The sequence below is a fragment of the Morchella sextelata genome (assembly GCF_020137385.1).
Source record: "Morchella sextelata strain SCLS chromosome Unknown scls_2, whole genome shotgun sequence".
Lineage (NCBI taxonomy): Eukaryota > Fungi > Ascomycota > Pezizomycetes > Pezizales > Morchellaceae > Morchella > Morchella sextelata.
Window position 1 is genome coordinate 2,306,448 of NW_025408617.1, and position 24,849 is coordinate 2,331,296.

Sequence of the window (24,849 nt, forward strand, 5' to 3'; positions counted from 1 at the left end):
CTACTCCTCAATGTTGCCCCGCTCGGAGACGTAAAGACCGTCCAAGAACTAGAAAGATGTTAGCACAATTCTGCCAAAACCAACTTCAACCAGTTCAATTATGTACCTTTCGGATATCCTTATTCCTGACCCTGCAGATCTGCTGGATATCCGCAGCGGATTGAGAAACGTTCTCAAGAGAGTTACCAGTGAGAACGATCTCGTCCTTGACGTTGGCGCTGGTCTCAACGCTGACACCGGGAAGCATCGTTACACGACGGATGATCTTCTCTCCCAAAAAGTTACTGTTGGTATCCGGTCAGTATGTAGTTCGAGAAAAATTGCCATATTTCGATAAACGACGACGGATGCGTAGAGAAAAGACCGATGGTTCCCCCCATCTGGCTATCATTCCCAAGCTTCTACTCGTCGCTTCTGTCTCTTCAGAATATCAAGACAGGAAACCCACCGGATCTCAACGTGTCCCAAACCAGTCTCCTTGTCCTCATCAATGTTGACGTTGATGGGGAAATGGGCGTAGACGTAACGCATCTTGTACTTGTAACCCTTGGTAACACCGATGACCATGTTGGCGATCAAAGACTTGACGGTACGGAGAGCGGCAACATTCTTGCGGGTTCCGTGGTGCAGGGAGATGTTGATCACGTTGGGGAGGGGGCTCTGGACGAATGAGACCGAAAGATGCTTAAGGTCCTTGGTGAGCTCACCACGGGGTCCGGTGACGGTGACGATACGGGACCTGATCTTAACGGACACTGGGAATCATATTCTGTCAGCGTTCCTATCCCTTCAAGCCTGCACTCCGCAAAATTTCCCCAATCTATGTTCCCAAGGTCCTTTTCTGAGCTCCACCACAACTTTTTGGGCCGAGCCTTCCTTCTATTTCTCACGCCCCCATAACCTCACATCCATCTCTTATTTCCCTTTAAACCCAACAAGCTCTCCCCAAAAACCCTAGCCCGCTCTCCTTGGTACAATTTACGGAATTAGGAGAAAAACTCACCGCCGTCAGGAATGGTAAGAGTCTCTCCGCTGTGAATATACTTCATCTTGTCGGTCGGATTTGGCGGTGAATTGGGGGTGGTCGAATTATCGTTTCGTCGTTCGTCGTTGGAGGGGCGTTGCTGTTGCGAGCTGCGTTAATTCACAAATTCCCTGTGGGTTCCGCGACAATGTGGGGGCACTAATCTTGTTTGGAAAAGCAGTGACTGTGTAACTTTAGGGCTCAACCCCAGCCTCCAAAACCACATCCGATCATGACTTCTCACCCGCGACTAACCACGAGGTACATCATTTTGTCTGATCAATCAAAAACATCAACCTAACTTTTCGGCAGCCTCTATAATTCTTTCAACTCATTTAACTGATCCAAATAATAAAGTTTGTGCTCATGCTAACATAGGGACCCTCTGGCGTTCGGCAACGTGATTGTAGGAGCATGCAACTAAGGAACCGCCTTACATGCTAACGAAGATCTTCCTCGCTGGTTCGGTTAATGTATGTCTTTGAAGGTTTTAGTGGTTTCAAGAAATTTTTTAAAAGAAGGTTAGGAGACTAATCTCTAATCGATGTGAAGTTATACAACACTAGACGAAACTAGAAGTTTCAAAGCAGTGATAAAATAGGAGCCATCTAGTACTCTAGTTTAGTACAAAACAAGTCTGATTGAAAACACGGCAGTTATTCAAGAATGAGTCCTATGAGCTATATACTATAGCCAACTTCGCCTCGATCTGCGGAGTATTCGAGATACCGCTCCATTCCTAGAAAAGATTATCTGTAGAGATTAGGATATTTTTTGATTTAGTAATTTTTTCTTTGCGGATCGCGATCGACGACCCGGGAGATATCATGGGTAGATTAAAATCCCGTCTGGGCATATATGAATCTCGGACCATAGTCCAGTCAAACGAAATAACTACATAAACTTCCATCAATGCGCACATATACATACATATGCAGTACAGTATCACAAAGACGTAAGTGCACAAGGTGCCACATTTATGTGCTCCCAATCCCATATTCTTTTCAACTTTGCGAATTTTCTAATCACGCGGAGACCATGTGCGATGAGGCTAGGGCCTTGTTCGGAGTTTACTGAAACCAAACAAACAAAAATTCGCCAGATTTTATGTGACGGAATTTATAATCAGGGAAGTTTATCTAGGTTACTTCGCTTTTGTGCAGTTACATGTGTTATTGTATTATGATGTGAAACGGAGTTACAAGCAGTGAGGATTGACTGCCGACATATTTGTGCAGCCGTGGATTTCAGCTGTTAAAGATCAGTATTCCGATGGATCGACCAGACGTCTTGCCGGAGCAGCCTATCCGTTGACGTGAATTCAGATCAGTAAAGATCCTTGAAGTCTAAATTCTTTTAGGCTAAATACATACATGGCCGGGATTTAATACACTCAGGCGTGAGGCTTCCGGCAGACACGCGGCTTCGCCTTCAAAGGGAAATCCGAGCTAGTAGTGTCAGTGTCATTATCGGTACCGGCAATGAAGTTGTGAAACCGTGAATTGCATTGGCGTGTCGAGTGATATCACATGATGATAAGAAACGGCTTGATATATATTTTTAATCAAGACCAAGGTTCTGCTGCTGCAACCATAGATCGAGTGCCCCTTGAACCTTTCTACCAAGATATATGCGCGTAGTGAATATACATATCTCCCCACGAGGTTCCGTTCCTTGAGCCTTGAATGCCCCCACTAATACTGTCCCGTCTTCCGAGCTTTGGTGGGTTTTATTGGTTTCTACCAAAGGAACATATGCCCCCCACCCTGTCTATAAATTTTTCTAGCCAAACAGACTTGGTATTCGCTTATTGATCTATGTACCTACATATACATACGCACAGGTATTACGACCCGTCGCTCAGCAGGAAGGGAGGTATCACGCCGTATCCACCGAGAAATATGTATGTGAGAAGCAGTGCAACAATATGCGGATAGGTGGCAATTCGGCAAGTATAGCTGCAATGAGAAAAGAGGAAACCTTCTGCGCAGGCGGTCGAGACAGGAGAAGGACTTTGTCATCATCTTGTCCTTCGAGAGGAAGAGAGCAGTTTTGTGCCGTTGCTATTGTGTGATAGCCCTAATCCCCGTAATGCGGCGCAAGCGCTTGGACCATTGTCGGCCTGTCATCTTGGTCCTGTCCTGGATGATATCGCGGTCAATCATGACGCCTTGCATGACGGAAGGAGATACGCTGTATTAACAAGGCGAAGGCGTGGGATGACGGGCTTGGGTCCCAGACCTCGACAGCCGGATGGCATCAACTGCCTAGTTCCGATCGTCAGCCATCTTTCTGCACAGAGATGCACCCCCCAGACGAGGGGTTAGTATTGGGAACTTTGAAGGAATACGATACATAGTTGTTGATGGAGTCTAGAATTGAAGAATTTTGGTCTAGAATGCTTGTGTACACACCCCAGCTAGTCCTGTAAATTTGACGCCCCGTCATGATAGTAAACGCCCGGCCTTGATATCAATCACACGGACACGTCTGTCACTACACAGGTCGTTTGGTGGGGTAGATCGAATGTTTTGTTTCTGTTCGTGTCTCACATCGACCAGGAGGACAGATAGGCGCTCTTTCTTGTTGTTGATGAGACAAAGTAAAGACGCTTGTCGGCACAGCCTGGGAGATGCTTTGTGGGCAAGATAATTGGAGGGAAAACGACGCTGCAGGAAGCAAGGGATGTCCAAAAACTAACGAATCTCTACATAACAACTGCTGCCGGAGCCGCACCTATATCCGACAACCAGGTATGCTTTGGGCTTAGGAGTCTTTGTTGGGATTAATACATGTATGTAGTTTGTGTATGTATACTCTGTATAGTACCTGAATAGAATTTTCCGGGATAGAAGCCTTGCAATTGGAAGAACTACATGTACAATTAAGAATTTCATATGATGCTATAGCGCTATGATAGAGTTCCAGATAGATAAAAACAAAAATGCAGCTCTGTGATCCTCGGAATCTGGTTCTCGTTTTCCAGCTTGAAAAGATATGGTCTCTTGTATGTCCTGATCGAGATCCTCAAATCTGATGATGCTGCAAGAAACCGCCGTGCAACAGCGTCATTAAGTTAACGAAAACCGGCCACTTGTAACTTAATAGGAAAAGCTATTCTAGCCCCGATAGTTATGTATGCAACAGAATAAACACTGCCCATACAAATGAAGTTTTTCACAAACCATTCCAGCCTTTGTCCGATTTGGTGAGTTTGTAGTAACTAATCCAAGACAGTGATGTGCATAACATATACCTACTGTTAAGCCAAGTTTTTTTCTTTTTCCTTGTAGTTTTACACACACGTAGGGCACCTACACCGACTTCCGAGACTCAGATCATGATCATACGTCGTAGTAGGTAGGTGTTTGGCTTCCGAATAACTACCCGCGGAGAGAAAATTTGTATAGCTATAAGTAGGCACATACTGTAAAGTAGGTTATGAGCTCGGGGGTAGTTGGTGTCATCTGACTACTAGCACGAATAGAGTACCCCCCGTGGTGGTAAATAGGGGACAGGGAGGGCCTTGTCTTCCGGCAAGGATTCTGAAATGATTGTTCTAGCCCGACTGGTAAGAATTAGGGTTGTTGGCAACGATGATTGGAGAAGCGACGGGTAAGGGTTACTTGATAGCGGTTCGCGCCGTTCGGACAGTTAACTGCAATTGTGCTCCCCTTTGAGTAGTCCTACACGCAGTAGTACGTTACAAGTCAAGTCAGTGAGTGAGTGACAGTGACATGCTACAAAAATGGTAACTGGGCCAGCCGCGGGGGGATGTCAAGGCCGACGTTGTTGAGAGTTCGTGGTCAAGGCCTGGCCTGGCAGATGGGTAAGGAAACATTGGACAAGTCTAAAAAAAAATAAAGTCTCTCACCCTGTGGCGACATCGATATCGTCTTCGGAGGGCCGGTTGGTATATTCGTCAACAACGTTCGCAAGAATAGCGGGATGTCCATTCGAAGCTGCAAAGCTGCCGTCTCAATGATCCAGAAATGACCCATAATAGATAGGGATTATTATGGGCGAAGATTTTTCGTGCCAAAAAGCGACAAGTGTTGCACAAGTTGTTCGGAAGAGGAAGAAATTGCTCCATCAAGTGGGCGTTCACAAGTTTTCAGGTATCATGCCGTAGGAAATTCCAGGCTAGAAGGCAACAGCAGTTTGCCCGTGCGCGCATCCGCAACGCACAGATCGTCGACAAGCGAGCAAGTAAGGCATCAAGAGAACTGTGTCGAAGAAACACAGTTCCTACAAAACAGTACAAATCATACACGGAGACTCAATTGGGCTTTGATGGTATTGTAAAACCAAAGAGATATACAGGGATGGCTCTGTGATATCTGCCTTCCTACTACGACATTGGCCCGAAGATACCCGTAGGTGCAGTGCAACAGCCTGGGAAATAACAATATGATGCAGACTCTGATCGATATACCTACAGCTCTGAGAAGATGTGCAGACTTGGGCACAGCCACATATATGTAGCTGCATGCAATAGTAGACGGCGATGGTAATTGGGGGGTATTTGGAAGGTAAACTCAAGCTTCACATCAACCCAGGTGCTATGCACGTACTATGCTCATAATATATCTGTTTAGATGCCCAGTTGGGATTCCCAACGTATCTCAACCTCATAATTCAATGCTGGGACGCCGTGTGGTGCTCTTACTGGGCTGAATTGGAGAGACCCTTGCTTCGACCCCCGCATTCATTAATTGGACATATGAAAGTTGTACCGACCTGGACGTTTTAAGCCCCTCACCTGTCGTTCCTTTTTTGTTCTACTGCAGACCTTGCAGTGTGGCTTCTGCCACTCTACTACTAATCATTAAGGGAAAGGGAAAAGGCAACTATCTGTTGAAGGCAAGTTTGGCTGCGTTTATCATAACATCTTTCTATAAATCTAGCCCCTCGGGGAATGTCTCACTGCGAACTCGCTTCCGTCCTCTCCGCCCCTCCGACGTCTAAAGGTTATATATCTAATCTCACTCCTCGGAGAGAATTGCGTGAGACCATTGATAGTTTTCAGACCCTATTCTGTTTTTTAACATATTTCCTGGCTGCATCACATACCTAATTCTCATTGCACCCAAGTCGAACCCTTACTGGTACCTCTTACTTTTGGTGCTGCTGCGCTTTGGCCGCTGCACGGTGCCCCGCCGATCCCTGTTTACGAAAGATACCTATAGGGAGAGATTCTTATACATACCGGGCGCTGGGTGCTCTCCTTTTATCTCGTGAGCTTTCGACATCTTCAGTCAGTTAGTTACGTTTACCGGTTTTCGTGACGGCGAGAAACGTCGGGTTGTGATCTCAAGTTCGTTGCAACCTCCTGAGCCGTTACTTTTGCAGTGGAAATATATAGTTAGCTGACATTTTCTACAGCAAACGAGGTTTAGCGGCAACTCGCGGTCTTTTTGAATACTCGAAAATATGTACAAAACGGCAGAAAGTGCGAAGCTACCTGAGTATATGGACTGCTCTGTACGCGACAAAGATTATATGGGCGACACTCAACACCACCAAAGTCCTTCAAAGTCTCCTCAATATCGACTATTCGCCATGAACTATGGGCAGGACTACGGCCAGAATAATCAGAACCACCAGAAAACCCGTTCACGTTCTGAGACGTCATTTTCGGATAATATCTCACTGACAACTACTCGAAGTACTGCCACACAGGATCTGGCAGATTTCCTCAAAACATCCAGTCCTGACGATTTCAAGAGATATCTCTCATCGTCTTCTGAAGATCTTAGTACTGGCGCTGGTTCTCGAGGGGGAAGCTTTCGATTCCTGAGGTCGCCGACACATGGAAATTCGCCCACAAGAGTAAATACCGCACCCCCTACAACTGTTACTCCTAGTAAGAATGTTGTTTCCAAAACCACTTCCAAGGGGAAGCCATATCTTCAAATTCATGTGGACTATGGAGAGACTTACTTCGATTCTCAAGCCACGAGTGTAAGTCAACAAACAAGTTTCTCGTCTGAGACATCTTCAGATTATAATCGAAACAGCATGACAACCAGCCTCAGCACCGGTGCATATTCCATACCTAGTCCCCGAGAATCATGTTCTGGCGAGCGAAGTATCAGTCCTACGCTACCTAGGAATGCTCAGGAATCAAAAGTTTCACTAGACGTAGCAACCATGGGTAGATATCAACAGTTTCTTGATTCCGAAACCGATACCAAAACAGGCACTACTAGTGACAGTGTTAGATCGGTACCACGTTCGTACACCAGTGATATTGTTACTATGGGAATGGCAGAGATGAGGGAATTCCAGAAACGTGGGCGACTGAGGTCACCGCCCCGAAGTCCTTCTGGAGCTTACTCTTCGAGCGTCATGGGGTCTACGAAGAGTTCTCCTCCGCGCCGTCGTTCTCGATCAGAGGCCGCAGGAGTTGTTCGTCCAAGGTCTCAAGTCATTTCGGCACGCTCGTCCATGACTTCTGTGGTTTTTGAAGATGTTACCGATATTGAATTTGAAGTCACGACAAGTAGTGGCGCTCATGTTCAACGCAAGAAGAGCCGAAAAACACCACCCATGCCAGGTCCACCCCCAAACAGGAGTTTACCTTCTCTTCCAGAGAATCATAGTGCTCTGCGGCTAGACGAGGCGGAGGAGCGGCGCCCAACTCCTACACGCACACGTATTTCACGAATGTCAATTACAAGCACAACAACAACCTGCCAATTCGATGATGCAGAGTCAATTAGAAGTGATAGAAAGACCCGCGAAGAGCGTGTTAAGGCACGCAAGGCAAAGGATATGCAAAGGATGAGGGAAAGGAGCAAGATTCGACAGAATAGCGAATCGGGTGAAACATATGATTCAAATAGAAGGAGGTCTACAACTGGTCAAAGTACTTTCAGCGACAGCACTGACAGAAGATCTTCACTTGCCCTCACTGAACATCCAGCTTTATCATTCAACAGTCTTCCAAATAGCCCATCGGACAACAAGACACACCCCCGCTATGCGAAAGGATTTGACTCTGGAGCTTCGGAAAATGCATCGACACCACCAACACCAACAGTCACAGTTTCAACACACAACGTTTCGGCAAGGGAGATAGAGATGGAGGCACGAATACTTGCTGTGGAGCGGAAGAATAAGATGTTAGAACAGGCTTTGATGGCGGTTATTCGGAGCACGGTGAAAGGACAGACCCAGCGGAAAACGGAACTGTTCAAGGCGAATGATATGGAGGAATTGCTGGATGAATTAAATCTTGAGGAACATCCAACTGTCTTGACGGACGGTCAATTAGTTTGATGATTGAGTATTATGGTCTGGTTGGCGACATATTCTACGGATAAGGTGTTGGTGGTATTTGCTCCGCTTGCGTTGGGTTTGCCTTGGATTTTTATGAGGAACGTTGGTGGTTTTGCAATTCTCTCTATACAGTTGGTGGTATTGCTTGATTCTCAAGCACAACTGGAAGTGTCTATTGATTTTATTATCTGTAACATTTTTCTTACTATTTTCCTATTTTTGAAGATTTTTTCTTGTACAATTTTTCTTACTATACCCCAGGTTTTGGATTATAGCTCAATATTTTTTCCTTATGTTTTTTTATTTCATCTATTCTGATACTGCGTAGCCAGCGATTACTTGTTGGTCACTTGTTCGCAGAAACACTACCATCCGCTTATTACACTTAGCAAACATTTCTTCCTTAATTTCTATTTATCTCCTTTGTCACGGGTGGCCTTATTATTCTTATTTCTTCCTTTTCTTTCGGTGAGGGCTTTACAGGGGGGTTGGTTCAATTTATCAAAAAAATGGGATGATGGTTTAGGGGAGCCGGTTTGTTACTTCTGGTTTCTGGGGGTTTTTAGATGCAATATCTACCCTCTTTTTTCGATCACACTTTTTTTTGCAATCTTAAGTTTTGTGCATATATCTTCTATATCCATACTGTCCGGTTCAGTTGTTTGGCGCCAGTAGCTACTAGTGGTTTGATGATTGCTCGGCCTAGGGGCGTCATACAGTGAATGCATACATATTCAAACACAGACAACAGATCGAAGTTCCAATAAGCTGTGAAATATACCGACAATGTCGTCATAAGCTCTAACTTGGTTTATGGAACAGGTTGCTCTGTTATAAGTGTAATAAGTGAAGTTGGGCTGAACTAGCTGACGTGACGGCTTCAAAACGGTTCGTTGAATTTGTCCGTCGTTTTTGTTTGGGTGTCAAGTCTTGTAGGACAGACGAACTTAAGCAGGTTAAGTGCAGACTACTAGGCCGAGGTCTCGTGTGGCAGTGATTTTGGTGTTAGCTGATCATTGGCACCACGAAGTTTAAACCAACCAATGTTGTGCAATCTAGCTGCTAACCGTTACTGTACAAGGATATGGGCATGTAGTACATATAGCATGAGTAATGTCTCGGGAACTACGAAAACTGTATTAACGTTTTCCTTTCGAGCGCAGCCATCGAAACTTTAGGACTTGAAGAAATTTTCTACCTCAGTTGAGGTTGGGGGTTCTGGAGTTTATTGGCCGAGTCCAGATATAGGAGGCAAATATATCTCGGTAACTACACATGCTAAAAATTTGCATCGCCCGGCCTCTTAGCTATTTGTAGGCTCTAATCATCGCCCGTTCAAGATTTATTTCTCATCTGCAGTTATCACTGGCTCATATTCAATCAAATGTGTACCTGCATTCAAAGAGCTGAAGTCCGTTGCAGGAACCCGTGGGAGTGCATCTCGGGGATCTACAACTGAAGGGCCAATGGTTAAACCGACGGCCAGATGCATAAGTGCTGAAAACAGGTCCCGCCTTTAGTCTCCATTACAATCAAGAGGTATGTACTTCTCGTTTAACGAAAACAGGAGGAGTAGGGAGGACTCTATCGAATCGACATTAATCCGGGGCCGGGGGAGATTGTATAGCTATTGGCTGTTTTAGGTGTTGATGTATAGACGGCAGATATATGTATTGGAGGTCATAGCTCTCTCTCACCGTATAAATGCTATGGAGATGGGTATGGTTGGTTAGTAAAGTACCCGGTTTCTGAGGCATGCACATTTCAGCGAGTGTTACGGTATTCCTCGTGATCAGGTGGTGATAACTCACGTTCAGAAAAAAAAACAGATATACCGCACATGCTTATAATAACCACTACCTAGTCTCCTCCGGTCGCCAATCTAGCAAAGCTTTAAATAATGCCTACAATACAAAATCAAACAGTCAATTAAAAATTAAACTATAGATTCTTTATTTTAGGCATTTAGATCGTACCCTTCGGTCATTAATAGCTGAAAGTTCAGCTAGAAGCAATGTAGGTCTCCTAGAGACATTACGAGTGGGTAAGTTGTAACTTGTAAGTCATGATCAGGTAAGTGAAGGGTAAGTGGGTATTTTGTAACGACGTATACGTAGAGGTCCCAGTAAGTTACATGTAGTGTAGTGAGAAGTACGTAAGTCAACAGAGAGAGGGCTATGGGGCGGTAAATGTATCAATTTAAAAGTAATTTTACCAACGGTAGTAAATTATTTTACCAACGGTAGTAAATTATTTTACCACCGGTGATGAAAATAATACCAGTATTTATACCTATAATCCTAATTCTTATGATAAAAGCACAGACCTTTTGGCCAAAAGGGGTCATATAATGCCAATATATATGAAAATTGTCCACCGGTGGGAAATTTTCATAAGTTTTGGCATTAATGATTGAACATTTACTTATGTAGTATAGCGCAGCATAAAGATCGAAACCCAGTGTTTATACCGGTGGGAAATGTACTAATGTAGGATAGCGTGCAGACACAATGACTGAAATCCAGTGCTTATACCACCGATGGTAAATAATTTACTACCGTTGGTAAAATTACTTTTGACACATTTACCGCTCCATAGAGGGCGCTCTCGAACTTGAGTTTTCTCGACCTTTTGTTTTCTCTTTCGTTTTCTAGAAAAAAATCATTTTAACATATCTGATCAAAATCAATGACAACTAGTACTAATTGATGCCCAATCTGTTATACCCTTGAGTCTCGATACTGTGAGAACTGACCAATAGAAACGCCTTTTAAACACCGAGAGAAACTAGACTATTTAGGTAAGCATAAAATTCAATCATGCCGATGATAATCAGAGCCTATATATAATTATAAGGAAAATGAGCATATGTGTATCTGTTATACTAAACCTGATGATCGATACCTATCTCCATTTCACAATGTGTGCCAATTCTAGGTCTCATGAGAAATAGTTGGCTTAGCCTTCGTTAGTGTTGAAGCCGCTGGCCTAGGCCTGCAACTGAATAGAGTGATTCTTCAGCTGTATTTAATAAGATGTTCAGTAATTAAGAATCTGAGAAAAATCTAGGGAGGAATTTCTTCGAGTGATATACCATGATGCCAAATTGATGTAGTCTGATCCCTGATGTGCACCCAGATAAAAAGAAAGTACGCAAATGTATTTTCTCCTCTATTTAATGTTCCAGTACCAAGCACAGAATCCTCTGATTTGCGTATAAGGTGAATGAAGAATTAATTGTGGGACTGGGTATTCTGTAAAAGAATAAGATAACATTGTAATTGTACAACAAGAAACCGAGGGAAGAGAATTTACTCAACGTTCCCAAGTCCTTGTACCTTAGGGCTATAGTATCTAAATAGAGCTCAAATTAAACTCCCAAGCATAAAATGGAGGACTACCGGCCTGGTACACTCAACACATATGTACAGCCGCATTCGAAAAGTTTTGGCACCTCCGGGCTAAACTCACGAGGCAGTCCTTTCTACTTTGCAATTCTCATATTCGAGACCGTTATCAGAGAGAGCTGCAATGTCTCTATTGCGGTCATACCTGTCAATAAGTTGAGTATACGCGAGTGCCATGGTTGTTGGTGGGCTACAATTCATGAACGACTCAATATAGTAGGGTGCCAGTACTTTTCGAATGCGGCTGTACATGTACGTACTTTTCTGTTCTTAAGCGGGAGTTGTAGCGTCACTCACCAGATTATTGAGGGGATGCTGTAGTAAATCTGATAACCTCTGCTTGGTTGGGGTTTTTTTTGGAGTTGTAATCCAATTAAATAATGAATGTACTCTGGCGGATGGACTACATGATGCACGCGTTTCTCTGTCGAGCAGCTCTGATGAATGTCGTTTGGTAACTGGCGAACTAGCGTAATACATCTGGCGGGTTTAGATGATCCATCCCTGTCTGCTTGTATGTACAATTTGGTAGCAGTTCATTGCCTCGAAGTGGGGGGCTCCTAGCAATCATAGGATCCCACCATCATAACATTGGACGTCACCCTAGACCACTACTACCCACAACCCGTGAACAGATGCATGTTCTTCTTCACCTTCAATAATCTCTCAACTCATCTCACGAACATCCAATTTTGCTTGCAATGTTCTACTCGCACGAGGTTCTAACTCAGCGCAAATACGGCGTAGCCACTATCTGGTAAGAACCCTTCTCTCCATCAAAACTCTCAGATATTCCCATATGCATTCTAACACCCCGCTAGGCTTGTCGCTACAATTGGCTCTAAATCAGGCCTTAGAAAGGTTCACCGCAAAGACATCTTATCGGTCAATGTTCCAAAGGCTTGTGAAACGGTCATTCAGCCGGACGCACCTCTTGCTCTTCGTCTGCAGTCCAACCTGCTCTATGGAATCTCTAGGTACATGATTGGAAAGAGCAATAGAGAAGTAGCTGATAACTAACTGGGGATAGGGTATACTCTGGGCAATGCGACTACCTAATGAGCGATGCGGCAATGGCGCATATGAACATTAAACGACTCATTAGAGCCACTACAGTCAAAAATCTTGACTTGATGAGTGGAGGAAGGAGCAAGTGCGTTAAGTCCTGAATGTCACCATCCATTTGGGATCATTATAATACTAACGGTGTATTTTTCATTTAAGACCAGAACAACTAGTTCTTCATGATGATCCAGCCTTTTTGCCTGATGTCAATCTCACAATGCTTCCCGATGGTGTTGACTTGATCATCGATGGCAATGGTGATTTGTTCACCCTCGACGAAAGTATAGCAATTTCTTCATTGAACTTCGAGCGAGCTGGTTCAGTTCACTCTCTCGGACAAATTGGTTCACAAGCAGGGTCAGTGCCGGGAAGTCCTAGGCATAGTTTGATGATTCCAACCTCAGACACCATGGCAGGAGATTATGGATTTCTCCCGGGAGGGTCTTCTTCACTCATTGGGGGCGATGATGAAGGAGACAGGTTCCTTGATGACGTGGGCTTCGAATTCGATGCCAATGGAGAGATGAGAGAAATCGAAACGCCTAAGTTTCCCAAAGGAAAAGATACACTTGCTAGCGGCAAGAGTGGAAAAGAGAATAAAAAGGCCCCGAGTATTGATAGAGGTAGTCGTTTGAATAGCGAAGATATTGCACAACAAGTTCTGCTTGAGCATGCCGAGGGCCGCGGCGAAGATCTCAGCAGAAGCCATATGGTAATTTCTACAATTTAAAAACATCAGGGAAATATATGTGCTAACAAAGTAGCTTGACGGGGACGAAACCTATGCCCCGCCAGATGATGATATCTTCGACATCGCTGCTGAGCCGCTTCTTCCTGCTTCAAAAGAAGCTTCAAAGGAAGCTTCAAAAGAACTTTCTGATAGCACTACAATTGCGGAGGAGAGCGCACCTTCTGGTAGAAGGCGTGCTGTTAGAACCACAGCCCCAATTATCGACAATGTCACAGAGATCCGCAGCGCGGAGCTGAGGGAATGGCGTGAAAATTATCTCGACAATATGGACGCTGCCATCAAGAAATCTCAAACTATGAAGGACGCTAGAAAAGCAAAGGGGAACGCCAAAATCATGTTGTTTGACGTTGGGCTCTTTGGAGAACTCAAAAATCCACTTTTGAAGCAGTTGTTCTCTACAAAGGCCTTATTAGAAAGCCTCAACGCAACCTTTGAAGGTAGAAAGCGCAAGGGAACTGAAGATTCTGAAAGCAAAGAAAGAAGAATTAGAGCGAGAGTCTCGGGAGGCCCCGATGAAGAGATGGGACTTGCTCAAAATCTCGCCGATGAATATGAATTACCTATGGAAGGCGGTGATGTTGTTGAGATTGGTGACGCTGAGATCGAGATCGGTCGTGAAGGTCCAGAAATCGGAAACGATGATATTAGACCTTCCAGCCAAACTACTCTTCCGTGGAATTTAATGTCAGAACGCAGATCACGTGCTGGATCCGTTGCAATGAGTGAAGGTCGTCTTCCTTCTGTTGGTGGATTTCCATCTAGTTCTGCAGGCGGCAGCCAAATAGACTTCCCAAGCATGAGAAGAAGCTCTAAACTCGGCGCCATCAAGGGTGGGTTTGAAAGGCTGAGTATCATTGGATCACCAATAGGTGAGCGTGATGAAGACGTCGAGGAGGATCTTAATCGCGAATTCCCACCAGGGGAAGAGATGGAGTTTGAGTATTTTGGTGCTGGTAGGCTGTCCATCAAGACGATATTATAGCTTGATATCCCATACTGATTAATATACCTATGTAGGCGCAAACGTTGATACACAGACTGCCCAGGATAGCCAATGGCTCGCTGCCACCGTAGAACAAGAATCTACGAACTTCTTTGAGTACAAATCCCCTCATAATTTTGTTTAGTAACAAGCCACCTCATCTTTTAACACGATTTTTTATTTTTTATTTTTTTATTTTTAGGTTTGTCAAAGCAGAGCAAGAAAAGTCTAAGAGAACTGCTGAGGACAACGACGAGGAACCAGTAGACTTCCTCACCTTTGAGCAGTTGCTCGATCCTACTCAGAACGGGAGGATCGTAGCTGCGCAAGCTTTCCACCATACACTTCTGCTAGCCACTAAAGGGCTTGTCTGTGTCACCCAGGAAGAACCATATGGAACTATCCAGTTAAGCATTTTGGAATTCTGATCGATTTTACTACTAGTCGGGGTTGACCTGGTTGTCTAATGGTAACAATCACCCTAATGCGTGGAATCCAAATTTGAGGTTGAGGGTCAATATTAGTTGCATCGATGATATCAAATATTTTATGGGGTTGGGTCATGGTATTAATTATGTATTTTTTTTACTGCACGTATCAATTGTTAGATAGTATAGCAATATGGCGGTAGTTGCAAGTATTAGTTAGCACTTATGACAGGATAAAGGGATATAATTCCTGGTGATCCAGAGCTAAAGCAGTCAAAACAGTAAAAAAAAAGCAGTGTATCTCACAGATCGCTCCACACCCAAGCTAGAAACCTGATCATCATAAAAATGCAAAATCCGTCATACAAATAACCCGGACTCCCTCTTCTACCTGTGCATCCCAAGCTAATCGAAAAAAAAGTGACTACCAAAAAATGAAATTACAAGAGTAAGATAATACCTGGAAAATACCACAAAAAAGGAAGGGAAAAATAAAAGTAAAAAATGAACAGGATTGGTAATCGGGAGAGACTCCTTACTTCCCAATTCGTTTTTCCAGTGCATCCACCCTAACACGGAAGCCTTTCACAATCTCTCCGATCCTCTTGATCTTAAGAAACTCATTCTGTAACTCGTCGCATTGGCGTAGGATATCTCGCAGCGTCTCAATCTCGACCGTTGCGCGGTCAACCACAGTAGATGCCCGTCTATGGGATGCTTGTGTGGAACGCAAGGTCTGTGCTGATAACTGCCATCCGGGTAAACAAATCGTCAGCATATTCGTTCTCAGCCCATTCGTTTAATCCGCCCAGCCAATAGCCCTCTTGCAGGAGCAGAAGTAGAGGCAGAAGTAGAAATGATATAAAAGGAGGAATAAAACCCACGTTCTCGACCCGTTGCGATATACTTGCCAGCAAGTTATCAAAATGCGTGCTCAACGCCGCAAGCGCGGCCGGATCCAGCGAGATTCCGCCGTTGCTGCCGCCGCCGCTGCTCGCGGAGGCGGAGGAGGAGGACGGTGGAGTTGGACGAAGACGTCGCTGCTGGGCAGCAATGTACGAAAGGTCCTCGCGCGAAATGTGCAGGGACGGGTCGGTTATCGGTGGGGGGTTCATGGAGGTTACATGGAGGGGCGATTTGTTGAGATGCTCGCCCGTCAGGATGGGGAGGGAGCTTCGTTCAACTCCTCCTTCCTTCCGTCCTGCTCCTCCGCCCTGCTCCTCCGGTCCGTGGGTGTGGTGGCCGGGGGTGGGGGGATGAAGGGGTAGAATTGGGTGGACTTTCTTTTAGGGTTATTAATGGGGGCCTGGTCCTGGTATGTGTGTGTGTGCGAGGCCGAGGATGTGTGGGTGTGTCGATGTGATCGTGATCACTATGGTGGTTGTGGTGGTTGTGATGGTGGTGATGTTTGTTTTTTTGACGTCAGTACAGGCAGGAGGGTCTGGAGGTCAATAGTTGCTCTGTATGTAGTTGAATGTATGTAATATGTAGGTGTAGTAGGATGTGGTGACTTGACCTCGATCTGATAGATAGTCCAGAAGAGAAGAGAGAGGTTGGCAAGCAAGGCTATCTCGAACTGTCAGTTCGAGTAACTTGTCTGAGTAAAAGTTATGCGGAGCTTTGACCATTCATGATACCCGCTTGGGTAGTTATGTGACGCGTTACCGAGACTGGGATTGTCGACCGAATAAATACCAGTCTACCACTTGAGTACATACATGGTACAATGCCCAATATCATCACCGGTTTCCTATCCAGTACATTTTCCGTCCTCCACACCTCTAGAACAACTCCCCAATCTCAATACCATATCGTGGTGGTTGCTACTCTACTACTATATAAAAGGTAGTTACATTATGGGTACTGTTACATACTGCTACATGCCTACCTACCATGGATCTTTATGAAAATTAAAAGGGCAAGATCAGAAAATCTGATAGTGACATGCACCCATAGGAGCTTTAATGAATGGACGATAAGATTAAACTTTTTTTCTTTCCTTTTTCTCACCCCCCCCCCCCCCGCCTCCCCCCGGACATGGACCCCAGCTACCTATGTCATGTATGTCTGGCCAGAGCACAGCAGTACAACCGTTTTGGCCCACCAGAGAATCTCATTGGCTGTTCCAAACCTTCGTTTCGCGTGCCCTCGATTCTTTGCTGCGAGGAAATCGTTTTTCTCCGATCATGTCTGTCGCGGACTGCAGGCTTGCTGCGCATGCAGTGTGCCACAAAAAAAAAACGGATGCGGAGAAGCTGACTTGAAACGAGACCGATACCCGTCGTTTGGCGACATATAACCCTACCTTACCTAGCTGACTTATTTAAGAGCCGTTAGATGCCATCTCTTTTTCCTTTCTGCCTGCCTTCCCTCCCGCACGCGGCGGATGTGGGAAAGGGGTGGGGGTTTATTCTGGGTTTGCTCCGTGTGGCTAGACCGCTGGAGTGTTACCTTTTAGGGTTCATGTTGCGTTTGAGCGCTTTGGAGGGTCATAAACGCGGATGTGGTATCCTATCCATGTATCAGCTACTAATAACAGGTCTAATATAGGTATATATAGTACACTGGACTTCCAGACTTTTCGGCGCAATCTGGAGTTTTTGTTCTGCTCGCGGCGGGAGTTGCTTGTTGGTTTTTTCGTCTTTGAACGAGTTGATCCTTTTTACAAATAGGTAGCAGAGACTGAACTAGATTTTTTTAGAAAGGGCCTCGACCTAAGATTCAAAACAGGTCATGTTATATGCTGATCCCGGAGTATTTTCTTGGAGGAAATGGACCAAATCGATGCATTCCCGTTAGGGGTTCTAGAACAGAAAGCCCCTTCTTAAATGCATTTCCGTCGAGGCCCTCATATATATGATCATATATTATATCAAATGATAATATAATTCCTTAAGCCTTCCGATGCTTCTGACCGGTGTTTCTCCGGCTCAGACGGCCGATGTCTTTACTCACTCTCAAGTACTCACGCCGTTGTCTAGCGCCGTACTATAGCGCTAATATAATGCGGTTCCTTGTGAGACCCTTCCTTGCCAATGCCTTTACCGGCTCTGGTAGAGCGTTGATGCCTTTGTCGTACTCTATATGGAGAACAAACAGTTATAAGAGCAAGGACCAAAAGTGAAACAAGCGGCTAACAATTCCTTAACCCTAACTGATACAAGATACCGAGCAACGCCACAGTGCGGAATAGTCAGTAACTTTGCCATGCGGATAAGATGGCCTCAGTGAGCCGGGTATAACTACATGTATACTTTGCGATGCATGTAAAATTCACACAGACACGTGTGTAGTAATTGTAGTAAACTCTCTATTTGGGTATGGGGTGCAAATTCCCGCTTTCAGTAACGGGACTTCTCCTATAGGGGTACCACTTTACAGTCTGATTTATACATGTACCGGTACACTGAGGTCACTGTAGGTCTTATTTGACTAAGCATGGATTAGATAATTTAGCATAAGTATCAGAACGCACGACATAACTACATGTACATGTAGAGTACACTAGTACTGTACCAAAGACGGGAGTGGATTCAGTACCTTATCTGGCAGGATACTGAGAAGTTGCGATCTAGCTTCGACATTACGATTCTAACTTAATTCAAGACCTTTACGCAATTCCGCATTGCCCATATATGCGCGCGTGGCCCAGAACTTAGTGGATACTAGTATATTGTTAGTGATATCAAAAATTTTCCTACTATTTCAAGATCTCAGTTTTCTTAATATTTCATTGTTTCATTTCTTCGTTCGTCTTGTAATAGCGTGTGGACATTAGTAATTATAAGCTTTTACATAAAAGAAATTAAGAAATCACGAAATCAAAAATTAAGGAATAAGAGGTTAAGAAGGTAAGAGTCGTGACGTCAATTGCAAGAAATTAGGAGACATCCAACATGACGTCAAGAAGGTAAGATGTTAAGAAGGTAGGACGTTAAGAAAGCAAGAGAGATGAAAAAAAGAAAAAAGAAAAAAAAAGGTCAAGAACGTAAGAGGTCAAAAGAAGTCGAGAAATATAAGACCAGAAATATCATGTCTACTATAAAAATCTATACTACAAGAGTCCGTCTTAGATTTTATATCCCACATCCTTCTTTACAGGCCTCAATCTCCCGCGCCAATTCGCCGCACGTTCAGCCACCGCCACAGTCTTCGCCGACCTACTTCTGATCTTTGCCGTACCTCCTTGGCCTCCCACCATCCTAAGCTTATACTCCCCCCTCCCCGGCCCCTTCAGCAGCTTTCGAATCTGCCTCGACAGCTCCAAGCTAAATCCAAGCCTCTTGTCCGAAGAGCAGCGTGCATACGCCTCTCGGTGCGCATTGCGGAGTCTTGGCGACTCGTAGATGCGGTGGTTCGAAAGGCGTGTTTTGTTGAGCGTCGACAGATCTTTGAGATGTGTGATCTGGGACTCGAGGCTGTCGTAGCGGATTTCGCCCCACTTGATGGAGTAGTTCTCGAAGGCGTGGCGGTAGATGGACTTTTTGTTCATGTGGCGGTAGAGGGAATTTTCGTCTGGGTTGAGGTAGACGACCTTTTTTTTTTTCGTGTTGAGGTAGATGGACATTGTTCCTGGAGAGGGCATACAACTTGTGCTAGCTTGACAGAGCAGCATCTTTTGTGTGTAGAGAATTATAATATAGGGTTTGGTTAAAGACGGAGTAGAGAAAGTAGAGTTTGGGAGGGAATGTATTTGATGGTGAGAGTGGGAGTGGAGAAAGTAGAGTGTCGGAGGGAATGTGTTTGATGGTGATAGAGAGAGTTAGTGTTAGGAAGATGAACAGGCGCAAAGATAGTTGCTGTCGTTTTAATAAAGGTGCTACTAAGAGTGGTTGTTTGCCTGGTGTCGATACCATACTATGGGTGCGGGAGAGATTTGCGTTAAACACAAGAACATCAGAAGCAAAAACACCGATAGAAGCAACCGTATAAATGTGATAGAGAACTAATGGTAGGGAGGGATTGGACTCGGGCATGGTTGGCTCACAAACGTATTCGGTCTCAAGTGAGAATACACCGAGTGATATTTCATGACTCAAGTGAGACCTTGATGCGCACAAAGCTTTGAATTTTAAAAAGTAAATACATCTTGTGCCCCGATTTTTAGGCTTGTCACAAGGACAAGGTTTGAAAAGATAGGAATTTTATTATAAAATGACTATTGTGTAGGCTACTCGATTAACTACATGATCTACTAGTCGTTTCATTTAATTCGTCTTTAATTTCCCTAAATCTTTTTGCAATTGTAGGGTTTGATACTTATGTGTGAGTACTTTGGGGACTTTTGTAAATTTAAACGGCATAATTTCTCTCGCTATGTCGGGAAAATTCCACTAGTCAAGGATATGGTTTAAGCCATCGTTCTGCTGCTTCTACCATATCTTATTTATCTCCAAGCCCTAACTGCCTGTCGGTGAATTAAGAATGGAGCTTTGCGCCAGCTCCCGACTGCTATATAAGAACACCTTTCTCCCACTTCAACTCTTTTTTTCCTTTGGGAGCAGGCAGCTCTTCCGTGGCCCTCCTCCTGGCCCCTCTCTCTTGTTTTGTTCTCGGAGGGTATCCGGTCCGAGAGCAAACAAGAGGAGGCGATTAAAACCTCTTGCCTCTGCCTCGCTCGGGGGCAAAGTGACTCATGCCACTCCTGGTACCCGCTTGGTCACTGTTGCCCTAGGGGTTAGGAGTGGCACAGGTCACGTTGGTTCACCTTCTCGGCCTCTCTTGGTCGCTGGCCTCTGTCCCAGCGATCAAGAGGGACCTGGGTCACATTGGGTCTCTCCGGCGTTTTTCGCCTCTCTTGATCCTTGAGTTATCTGCCCAAGGATCAGGAGGGGCCTAAGTTGCGTTAGATCTCCCCGTCCCTTCACCGCTCGTGCTCTCTTCTTGTGGAGAGAGAGTACAGATCTCACTCCATTTCTGGGCTCAGTCCGAGGAATTGAGTGAGATAATCTCGCCTTCCTTTTGCTTTTTGTGCCCCGACAAGGAGAGACCACAGGTTTTTTCTGAGTCTTGAGCGTAGGCCCTCTTGGTAGGTACCAAGCAGCTGTGTCTCCAAGGTAAATTGTGAGACAGGCCGTATTTAGTAGCTGCAAGCTCGGAAATATGTAATTAAACAGAGTAAGGTGACTAGGCCCTGAAATCTGGCCTTATACGGCTTCTACCTGAAGCAAACACACGCAATTACAAGCTTCGATGATCAAATTTGCAAGCTAAGAGTAGCCATGTATATGTTGCCAGGCTCATGGGACACCGTCTAGAGCCGTGATGCTAGATGGTTAGGTTAATTAATCCACATAATACATGTTATGGTTTATTATAATTACCTAACAATCTTCAATTATGTTCGATCTAATACTTTATGCCCTTCACCACGCAAACCGCGCTATTCCCACCATGGCCCAACCGAAGCATTTGCATCATGAGATATCAACCGGCTGCCAAGCAGCCACTAATGTCACCTGACGTCCTTCAAACTAACTGATTGTTAGTTAACTAAACGAGTCATCGCCATGTCTCAGGCGAATATCAGACCACAAATTGATTGGTTGAGGATTGTTATGGATTTCTTTAAAAGACATAAAAGTCACATAGGCTGTATTGGACAATCACAGACATACATCGCCACTTGGACCCATGCCGCTACCTTTTATCACCTCGTCAATATATATAGAGTGACCGAGGGCTACTTGTTTTAAATGATATTTTGGAGCTGTTGAAACGTGGCTGTGGGACAAGGAGCCACGGCCGTAGGAAATTACGATCACGAAATATCACTCGGCGCGCCTCGGATTAAAAACTTGCACCGGTTTATCACGCAAAGTCACAAGAAAAGCTTGTAATAAGGAAAAAAACTTTTATATAAAACCTATTCGAAAAGAAAAAGAAAAGGAAAAAACCAAGAAGAAATGCCCCCTACACCCAGTATACCGATATAAGTACCTATCAAAGCAAGCAAAAATCCAATCATACCCAGCATAAGAAACACTCTAATTACTACACACCTACAAACCACTTATACCTCCTCATGGTCCCTGACATTTAGCTCGTCGAACTCATCCAACAGCTCATCCATGCCGATCTCCGGCAATCCCTCCTCGTCATCATCCTCATCCGTCTCCTCAACATCCATCTCATCTCCAGTCTTCTCCACACCCTCCATTCTCGTACCACTCGGCGGGTTCTTCCTCGTGTTCTTGTACAGCGCCAGCGTTCCTCTCAGCTCCGCATCCTCCTCCACATCCCGCAAGAACATCTCATAATCGCGCTCCGCACGTTCTTGGTCCTGTTTCCTGGGCAACATCTCGGACTCGTCCTTCGCCATGCGCTGCAGCTTCCAAGCACGAGACTTGTTCTTCTTCTTACGTGGGTAGCTCTTCTTAACGAGGATTACATCTGGGATGCGGTCTGGCGCGTTGCGCTCCAGCTCTGCGAAGTGCTCGTTGTTAAGGTTTGCACCGGTGAGATGGTAGCCGAGAGCCGAGTCTCCTGGGTGTAGAATACCGCCGAGATGAGTGCGGACAAGATAAGTATTGTTGTTTGATGCCATGTCAGATGCGCGGGCGACAGTGACATCCGCGAGAACGTGCTTTCCGTGGGTAGCACCTAGAGGTTCGATATCGAGGACGATGAACTCAACGAGGGAGGACACGTCGGCGAGAGAGCTGAAGGGCGCGCGCCAGTACACGTTTGTGGTGATGTCGGTGACCTGGAGGGTGTTGGGGTCGAGAAGGTGGATACTGTTTCCGACGCGGTTGCAGAGAAGAAGTGGGGGGATGTTTCCAAGAGTACGGGCCATCTTGAGAGGGATACAGACGAGGTCGTCTTTGCAGATTGGCACAATCTCGATAGAGTAGGTGAATTTATAGGACTTTGTAGATGTGTGGATATCCGTTGAGATTAGCTCAGAGGACTTCTGAGATCGGACTGGGGCAACGGCGGCAAGAAAGTCGACCATCTTGGTGGCGTGATTTCGCTGAGAGTAGAAAAAGTCCAATCCGTCCTTGGCTTCGCGGATATTTACAGTGTCGCGGTGGGCGTTGTGTTTTAGGATCAGCTGCTCGAGGTAAAGGAAGGTACGCTTATGTGGGACCTTCTGGCGGACTTGCACACACGCTCTCCATGTGTTCGCTATACCATCATCAGCAAAGCTCACAAGGAATGACTACCGCCACTACCACTACTAACCTGTATACGACTTCGCACAGTCCGGGCACTGGTGATACGCTACCACGTACTCGACCTCAAAACTCTGCTGCAGAATTGTGGACTCAAACGCCTCCTGCTGCACTGTGATCTTGACCTTGATTCTCTTCGAGTGGGGCTCCGTCCATATGAAGCTCGCATCGATGATTCGGACCTTTGTAAGACCTCTCAGTCTACGCAGACATAGCGCAAGTAGTTCTCTACTCTCTAGCGCGGCAGCGACCCAGTGATTTGGGGGCTGCAGCCAGCGGTCACATCCACGGCAGAAGTGAATGGTGGCTTCGCGCTGGATTCCAGAGGAGATATCGACGTTGAGTTTGATACAGTCGTAGCACATGGCGACACCAGTGCTGCCATCTATAGGGGCGCCACAGGTTGCGCAAAGAATTCTAAAGTGGCGATATTGATCAGTCAGGTCCTTGCAGGCATGGAGAGGGTGCTACTAACGTTGCGATGGATGCCTTTTGGCCCGTAAAGGGCTGCATTGATACGGAGTCGTCGATCTCCATTTTAGATATGATTTCTAAGGTTGTTTCTGTCCTGTTTTTATTAGTATATGGTGGTGGTGGTGGTGGTGATATTTTGTGAGGGAGGTGAGGGAGGGTTATGTTGGGTATTAGTGGGGGAGAGGCAAAGAGCGCAACTTTTTTTATTTTTATAATTTTTTATGCAGTGGTGGTACCCCGCGAATCTTATCTAATCTCTTTGGGAGTTAGCCAGGGGCGCAGATAAGATTTCTAATCGGATGGTTGTTAAGCAGAGTGACGCATGTGGAACCCGGTGCATGGGGTTAGTGTGCTACTTTGGCGCTGATAAAATAAATAGTTCTTTAATAAAGCTCTAACAGCTTCTAAATCACTCACGAAACTCGGCATACTATAGATGCACAAGTACTAATCATGGTGAGTCAACACGAATTGCAATCCCTAGTACAGTTAATAACACCCCTAGCCACCGCGCCGAAGACCCCCCCCTCCGCCGCCGCCCGCCGCCCCTACAAAGAAATCCAACGCCTCCAAGGCTGCAGAAGCACTCGGGCTAGATGCCGGTGAAGAAGCCGAGATCCAGGAGGCATGGGAGATGTTTATGGATGCTGATGGGTCCGAGGAGGTGGGCGAACCGGTGGTGATTACTGCGGATGTCCGAAGGGTCATGATGTTAGTCGCGCCGCTTGTATTTGAGCTGGGGACTACGAGAAAGTGAGTGTTAATGTGGAGTTATAGGGCGCTAGGGTTTGATTCCTCGAAAGAGGAAATGAAAGAGATTCTGGAGGTTCTAGATCCGGAGAACGAGGGCTTTGTCACGTATGGCATGTTTTTAGAGGTTGCGGCGTTGAAGATGAAGAGCAAGTTTATCTTCGTTTTACAAATAATAGTGGTTGCTAACATGACTACAGACCGAGACCAGAAACTCGAAGTCCAGCGCGCATTTGACTTGTTCAAAGGCGGCACCGGAGACGATAGCCCGATCACAATGGCAGACCTGCGAAGGGTCGCGGACGAGCTGAAAGAAAATGTAACAGATCAGCAGCTAAGAGATATGCTAGATGAGGCATGTAGTAAAGAAGTAGGCAGGGGTGTTAATCTGTAAGTCCAATATTTATTCGTGGATGTAGGGTCAATGATTAATCGCGGACTTCTAACGTTTATTGCTGTGTAGGAAAGATTTCGAGGCCGTTATGAAAAGAGCAGGAGTTCTGTAGTCCG

At 45.4% G+C, this 24,849-nt stretch overlaps 8 protein-coding genes across 8 annotated transcripts; 3 read left to right on the top strand and 5 right to left on the bottom strand.

Annotated features, from left to right (window-relative positions):
- Positions 1-1,049, bottom strand: H6S33_005872 (uncharacterized protein; the record flags this gene model as incomplete). Its single annotated transcript, XM_044837265.1, has 4 exons — positions 1-48; positions 107-284; positions 449-755; positions 1,004-1,049. 4 exons carry the CDS (start codon positions 1,047-1,049, stop codon positions 1-3), a joined length of 579 nt encoding a protein of 192 aa, XP_044699181.1.
- Positions 1,050-3,222: 2,173 nt separating this feature from the next.
- Positions 3,223-5,117, bottom strand: H6S33_005873 (uncharacterized protein; the record flags this gene model as incomplete). Its single annotated transcript, XM_044837266.1, has 9 exons — positions 3,223-3,291; positions 3,380-3,449; positions 4,190-4,247; positions 4,343-4,347; positions 4,412-4,434; positions 4,517-4,583; positions 4,651-4,710; positions 4,899-4,986; positions 5,075-5,117. 9 exons carry the CDS (start codon positions 5,115-5,117, stop codon positions 3,223-3,225), a joined length of 483 nt encoding a protein of 160 aa, XP_044699182.1.
- A 1,469-nt stretch (positions 5,118-6,586) lies between these two features.
- H6S33_005874 (uncharacterized protein) lies at positions 6,587-8,308 on the top strand (the record flags this gene model as incomplete). The annotated part of the gene is made up of 1 exon (XM_044837267.1): positions 6,587-8,308. One exon carries the CDS (start codon positions 6,587-6,589, stop codon positions 8,306-8,308), a length of 1,722 nt encoding a protein of 573 aa, XP_044699183.1.
- A 4,108-nt stretch (positions 8,309-12,416) lies between these two features.
- On the top strand, positions 12,417-14,941 carry H6S33_005875 (uncharacterized protein; the record flags this gene model as incomplete). Its single annotated transcript, XM_044837268.1, has 7 exons — positions 12,417-12,472; positions 12,537-12,692; positions 12,746-12,868; positions 12,940-13,492; positions 13,545-14,484; positions 14,549-14,630; positions 14,716-14,941. 7 exons carry the CDS (start codon positions 12,417-12,419, stop codon positions 14,939-14,941), a joined length of 2,136 nt encoding a protein of 711 aa, XP_044699184.1.
- Positions 14,942-15,476: 535 nt separating this feature from the next.
- On the bottom strand, positions 15,477-16,056 carry H6S33_005876 (uncharacterized protein; the record flags this gene model as incomplete). Its single annotated transcript, XM_044837270.1, has 2 exons — positions 15,477-15,689; positions 15,826-16,056. The coding sequence occupies 2 exons, from the start codon at positions 16,054-16,056 to the stop codon at positions 15,477-15,479; spliced, it is 444 nt and encodes a 147-aa protein (XP_044699185.1).
- Positions 16,057-19,010: 2,954 nt separating this feature from the next.
- H6S33_005877 (uncharacterized protein) lies at positions 19,011-19,556 on the bottom strand (the record flags this gene model as incomplete). Its single annotated transcript, XM_044837271.1, has 1 exon — positions 19,011-19,556. One exon carries the CDS (start codon positions 19,554-19,556, stop codon positions 19,011-19,013), a length of 546 nt encoding a protein of 181 aa, XP_044699186.1.
- A 2,397-nt stretch (positions 19,557-21,953) lies between these two features.
- On the bottom strand, positions 21,954-23,652 carry H6S33_005878 (uncharacterized protein; the record flags this gene model as incomplete). Its single annotated transcript, XM_044837272.1, has 3 exons — positions 21,954-23,068; positions 23,126-23,532; positions 23,591-23,652. The coding sequence occupies 3 exons, from the start codon at positions 23,650-23,652 to the stop codon at positions 21,954-21,956; spliced, it is 1,584 nt and encodes a 527-aa protein (XP_044699187.1).
- A 390-nt stretch (positions 23,653-24,042) lies between these two features.
- On the top strand, positions 24,043-24,845 carry H6S33_005879 (uncharacterized protein; the record flags this gene model as incomplete). The annotated part of the gene is made up of 5 exons (XM_044837273.1): positions 24,043-24,045; positions 24,095-24,300; positions 24,367-24,488; positions 24,540-24,729; positions 24,803-24,845. 5 exons carry the CDS (start codon positions 24,043-24,045, stop codon positions 24,843-24,845), a joined length of 564 nt encoding a protein of 187 aa, XP_044699188.1.
- Positions 24,846-24,849: the final 4 nt, after the last annotated feature.